Source organism: Dasypus novemcinctus, chromosome 22 (assembly GCF_030445035.2).
Source record: "Dasypus novemcinctus isolate mDasNov1 chromosome 22, mDasNov1.1.hap2, whole genome shotgun sequence".
Classification (NCBI taxonomy): Eukaryota; Metazoa; Chordata; class Mammalia; order Cingulata; family Dasypodidae; genus Dasypus; species Dasypus novemcinctus.
The window spans coordinates 3,278,754-3,285,022 of record NC_080694.1 but is presented as its reverse complement, the minus strand read 5'-3'; the positions used below and the strand labels follow the sequence as shown (position 1 = coordinate 3,285,022).

Sequence of the window (6,269 nt, the reverse complement as noted above, 5' to 3'; positions counted from 1 at the left end):
AGGTTCACAGATGCTTAAGAGTCTTCCCAGCACTACAAAGCAAGTAAATGGCAAAATTGGGATATAAAATATAGCTTTCCCTGAAGGCCAAGACATTACAACTCTGCAAAACTGCCATGTTGAAATTCAAGTTGGAACCTAGATTTTAATGCTGAATGTCACATAATAACAAATATTCACTCAGTGTTTCAATGCTATGTGGTAGATTAAATTGTTTACCTCAGTTTGGACATGTTCTTGCGATTGGTCAGCATTTTTTTGGTTGTGCATCTATTGTAAATAAGATCTCTTCAAGATGTTACATCGTTAAGATGTTGCCCTGGCCCCAGTGAATCAGGATTTGGCTTTATACTGGATTATTACAGTCGTTTATAGGTAGAGTTTAAGTCAGATGGAGAGAGAAGCCAGGACAGGCCATTATGTGCAGTGTCATGAAAGAGGAAAACAAAGCACCAAGGAGTGCCTGCAGTGAGACTCAGAAAGCCCATGATCTGGGGTGGGGGTGGGTAGCACCTCCTTGCTGATGCCTTGATTTTGGACTTCTCCTAGCCTCAAAACTGTAAGCCAGTAAATTCCTGTGATTTACAACAACCTGTTGTGTAGTATTTGTCTTAGCAACAAGGAAACTAAAACACTCTGAAAGTCCATTTCATTTCTATAATATGGTTGTAATAGTCTGATTAGACTTTGTATTAATTCTTTTTAAGACCTCAATCTACAGTAGGAAAAGCCATAGCTTAGCATAGAGCTACTTATAAATATTGAACTAGTCATTCTTTAAAAGTTGATTATATATGCTATCAATAAATTGTCAATAAACAGTTTGAAATAAAACAGCAAGAAAAACTACACAATGAACCATTTTTGAGAATCTAAATTAAGAACACCAAAAAGGAGCAAAATAGTCTTGTTATAGGAAATTAGTCTGAAAGTGACACTTTCCCTACCTTCTAGGGGTTTGTAAAGATTCTCTATGTTACAGGTAATTGGTAATGGTAAAAGTGAGAGCCAAGAAATAAGAATCTGACATGTGGGGACACAGCAAGTGTTCCGTTAGCAGTGGGAACCTGAAGGTGCGACATAAGCACCTCATTTGACAGGGCTTCAAGTCATCAGGGAAAATAGATAGCTTACGTCAATCCAGGACAATATTTGGTATACTTTAGGGTTTAGTATATGATAGGAACCTGCAATTATTTCTGTGAGGGATGCAAAATACATGCTGATTGTTTACCACTAGCACTAACACTTATGAAAGGGAAAATTGTCAAGGAATTAGCTGTGAGTTCAACATCCATTAACTCATCCATCATCAGTAATCCATATATTTTGCAAATGTAAAGAACCTACTCTCTTCATGTCACAGCTTACTGAAATTCTGAAATACGTTCATGTTTATGGGTAAATATAGCAGTATTTACACAAATCAGAAGACTCGGCATACTACATCTTAGTCCTTTGAGGATGTTATTAAAAAGTAAATACTGAGTCTGACAAATAATATATTTTTATCCTAAGTTCCAGGAAATTTATTAAAGTCATTTTTCCTATATTCTAGAATATTGAAGATTAAGTATACTGAAATTAATTAATATATTAATCAATAATTCAATTCATGACATTTTCAGTAAGGTCATTATTCCTTGGCAAATTTTTGTCCTTAAAATATTGAAACATATTATAATAGCTAGAAATGCTTATAGTTAGAAATTCAAGGAATATAAATGGAAACAAAGGTCAAGCAGAAGTTCACCTTCTCCAGTAACTGCCCCCAAGAAAATAGAGATTTTCTATTTGAAATATTTTACAAATATTTAATTAATGAGGCAGGAATTTCTTGGAGAATTTTGCTGGGAATTTCAATTATGCCATGCATTATGTCTAAGATGATCCTAACTATTTTACAACATAATGGAGAGGCTCTAAGTCATGTACCCAAATTCCAACACATTTTAGTTGCATGAGATCATTTATTTTTAAAAAATGCAAAAGAAGCAGTAATGGATATCAAAAAATTATTCAATAGATCTGAGGTGATGAGGGGCAGTTTTATTATATTTATTATATCAGTTAGATCTTTGTGACTTGCAAGAATGATGTCAGATACTGATGTCAGTCAGCATAAATAATAAGAGGAAAACATGGGCAAAGTTTCAGAAGAATGAGAGAAGGCAGGAAGACAGAAATAATAGATTAATTAAGAGCAGAATACAGAAGAAAAAGAGGGAAAATAAGAAAAGAAGTTAAAAGGTCAGAATCCCAAACTAAGGAGGATGGAATGTACTCTGAATACAATTTGGAACTGATTCCTGAGAAATATACCTTAGATCCTTGTGTACCCTTAAAAGAATGAGTGATTGTATACATATAGAGGACAATCTTGAGGGAGCAGAGATGTGGCACCAAGGGAAGAAATCCTCATAGTATTCTTACACCTTGATAGTTATTCAAAAAGTTGAATATGGTGGGGAGAGCCACCTGAAATTCAGATGAAGTTGTTATTGGAATAGGTTGATTAGGTGCTACGAGTCACAATGTTAAATTTCAGAAATTTAGTGAGATAGATGGAAAATTCACTGTTTGGAAAGGGCTAATGAGTAAAGATAGGAAGAAAATAAGTTAGTAAATTAATGAATCAGCATGTCTGAAATGAATTTTGAATAGCGGAACCTGAATTTATGAATATTCAAGGAGTTCATGGCGATGGAGAACAAACAAAACTTGGAATTTAACAGCAGACATTGGTATAAATTAAAGAAGAGAGAGAAGGATGACTGGGACATCCAACTTATCCTCAAATATGGATAGTTCCATGTACCTTAAGACTATAGATAATATGGGTAAAATACTTAGAATTATATTATAGTGAGATTCTATCTTATGACATATCACTCAGGATTTTTTAGGGGTGATTCTAGAGATTGAACCCAGGGCCACATATAGATTAAGTAGGTGCTCAACTATTGAGCTACACCTGCTCCCCAAGAATTTTTTAATAGATATAAAAGTATGGTGATATAGTGAAGATGTTAGGAAAACAAATATTTATACTCCTGGATTGGTTGAAAGGTTGATTTAATAGATTGTCCTGACTTGAAGTCATTGCATACTGTTGGACAAGGTTGGGAAATATAAAATATAAAGCATTATGGAAAATGGTTTTGAAAAATCTAATTGTCCACTTAGTCCTCAAGATGGAACTGAATGGAATGATGTTAAAGCTCTGGATTACTGTGACTGAATTAAAGCTCCTGCCGTACTTGGAAGCTGGGATGTAACCAAAAAAATTTCATGTTCAGCCTGAGCAAAGGGCAAAAAAATGAAGCTTAGTAGGATGAGGAGCACTGGAGGGGGAAATGTGCCATGAGGCACTTGTGCCATCTGAACAGACAAATGTAACTTAGAAGACATGCTTGCCACTTAATAGCCATTGCTTTCTATGTTTTCTTGATCTTCCAGGGACCCAGGTTTTTCATGGAATTGGTGTACAATAATTGTATATCTGTAACTGCAATTATAATTACAGAATATAATGTATGATTAAGTAAACTACCTAAGGCAATCTAAATAAATAAAATCTTATGCTAATATTTTTCTATTTGATTTTGGTATTTAGGACAAGGAATGCTCAAAATAAAGCCATAAGGGATGTAATAAAACATTTAAGAGATCAGGGAAGAGTGGTAAGGAGAAGGAAAGAGAAAGGAGAGAGTGAAGAAATATTAAAATAAAGGTAGTCATGTTACTAATTGCTAAGAAAAGATATATGTAGCCAGAACAAATTTGATTTGGGAGAGAGAATTTCATAAAGTAGACTTTCCAAATGAAAGGAGTGGCAAAAGAGATAGTGGTAAAAATAGAGGTAAAATAATTTTTCCACCTGGAGGTCGCATAATCGATTATAACTATTTGCAATTTAAGAGAGGCTCTTATAAAAGAGTAGTTTCCTATCACTATTCAGATTCTGTTTGATCATAAACTAATGGTAAGTGTTAACATTTAGAGAATATTTCTGAAGAATCTGGTGTATAGAAACTAGGTACGTGAACTCAATAAATCCTCTAGGCATACCTTTGAACGCCAATATATGTATTTTCCTTCCAATATGTGATTTAAATATTAGCACAAGCTAATAAAGATTACATTTTATTTATTTTTATTTTTTTTTACTTTTGAAGAATCTTAGATTACATAAATTTTACATAAAAAATATAGGGGATAAAGATTATGTTTTAATGTTAACTCTCCCTAAAAATAAGGTATGAAGAAGGATGAGGCATTATTGTGTTATTTTACTACCAACCAATACACAGAAAATATCAAATAAACTTGAGCCTATAAAAGTACTTAGGCTAATTTCTTTCCACCTGTACATTTTACTTGTTTCTTTAGGGATTATCTGCCTTTGGTTTTCCACATCCATAGAAAATTATGCTAAAAATGTCAAATTCTACCGTGGTGACTGAATTTTTGCTCACAAGATTTTCTGATGTGTGGGAGCTCAGAGTCTTACATGCCACGCTGTTCCTACTCATGTACTTGGCTACCCTGGTGGGGAACTTTCTCATTGTCACTGTAACCACTGTTAACCAGAGTCTTCATACCCCCATGTATTTCTTCTTGAGGAATCTGTCTGTCTTGGACATGTGCTACATTTCTGTTACTGTTCCCAAGGCATGCGTCATCTTCCTGCTTGACAACAGCACAATCTCCATAGCTGGATGTGCAGCTCAGATCTTTCTTGTGTTTTTGTTTGCTTGTGCAGAACTGTTGTTGCTCACCATCATGGCCCTTGACCACTATGTGGCCATCTGCCAGCCCCTCCACTACTCTGTGATCATGAACCCTTGGTTCTGTGTCCAGATGACACTGTCCACCTTACTCAGTAGTGTGGTCTTTGCAGGATTCCAAACTGGAAACACATTCCGACTGTCCTTCTGTCAGTCCAACGTGATTCACCAGTTTTTTTGTGATGCACCATCTCTGCTGAAGCTCTCTTGCTCTGAGACCTTAAGCAATGAAATTTTAATTCTTATCTCTGCAGTGCTGATCGGTGGTGGCAGCTTCACCTTCATAATAATGTCTTATATTCGCATATTTTCTACTGTGCTCAAATTTCCAAACACAGAAGAACGAGGAAGGGCCTTTTCCACCTGTGTCCCTCACATCCTCGTGGTGGCTGTCTTTGTCAGCTCAGGTACTGCTGTGTATGTGAAGCCAACCTCCAGCTCACCCACAATTCAGGGCATGATCAATGCTGTGTTCTATTCTACAGTCCCTCCTTTCTTGAACCCTATTATCTATAGTCTTAGAAACAAGCAGATAAAGGAGGTTATAAGAATTATGAGCCGAAAGCTTTATTGGGGAAAATGAAAAGGTACTTATTTCAAGACCATCCCTCTTTAATAAGCTGAGTTGAAATGCCTCAAAGTTAAACTTATTGCTCATTTCCAACTTTCAGAGACATGACTTGAATTTTCAAGGACAGTTATTATATTCTGTGTGAGCATAGCAACAGCACAATTGTATTTTAATTTGAGAGTTTTCCCTCCAACAATTGAATGTTCTTTGATCTCCAGTAACTGAACCATCCCTCCAAAGCCTTGTGTCTTTTTACCAAGTAGTTTCATTTCCATTCATTCTTCTTTACTCTTAGAGAGTTCTAGAAAATGTAAATGGTATGTAACTTTCTTTCATCTGTTTTTGCACTTAAAAGAGAGAAAATCAGTCATTCACCATAGTTAAAATAATCTTAATATATATATTCACATCTCAAAGATGTTCATAAAACTATATTGATTATTTTATTCTGAATTAAATATAAGTATCTGAGGAAGGTGTAGATAGTCATTGAGGTAAAATATATTTCCTTATATTTCATAATGAGGAAGAACATATTTTAAATAAGAATTACTTTTATTCAAAGCAAAGAAAATATTTGCAAAAATGTAAATCATTAGCATGTTTAGAAAGTTTAGGATTAAAACTGTTTCTTTGCAGGTTTATGTTCTCCATACCAAGAAGACGAAAGTGATGTATTTCTTATTCCCACCTTATGATACTTCTAAACCCACATATGAACATGTTAAGATGATGAAATAATGAAATTATGTATTTATATTGAGTCTTCTATATGTTTCACATATATTAGGGTCTATAACACATATAATCCTTGAAACAAGAGAACTCTCAAATGGCTGAAAAATACATTGCCATAGTGCATAAACACATTTCCAAAACATATTTTATTTTACAGTCACCAAAGTATT

At 34.5% G+C, this 6,269-nt stretch overlaps 1 protein-coding gene across 1 annotated transcript; it reads left to right on the top strand.

The window, feature by feature from the left end:
• Positions 1-4,440: 4,440 nt before the first annotated feature.
• On the top strand, positions 4,441-5,373 carry LOC101422561 (olfactory receptor 14C36-like). The gene has a single exon (XM_012518279.2). The coding sequence runs from the start codon at positions 4,441-4,443 to the stop codon at positions 5,371-5,373; it is 933 nt and encodes a 310-aa protein (XP_012373733.2).
• Positions 5,374-6,269: the final 896 nt, after the last annotated feature.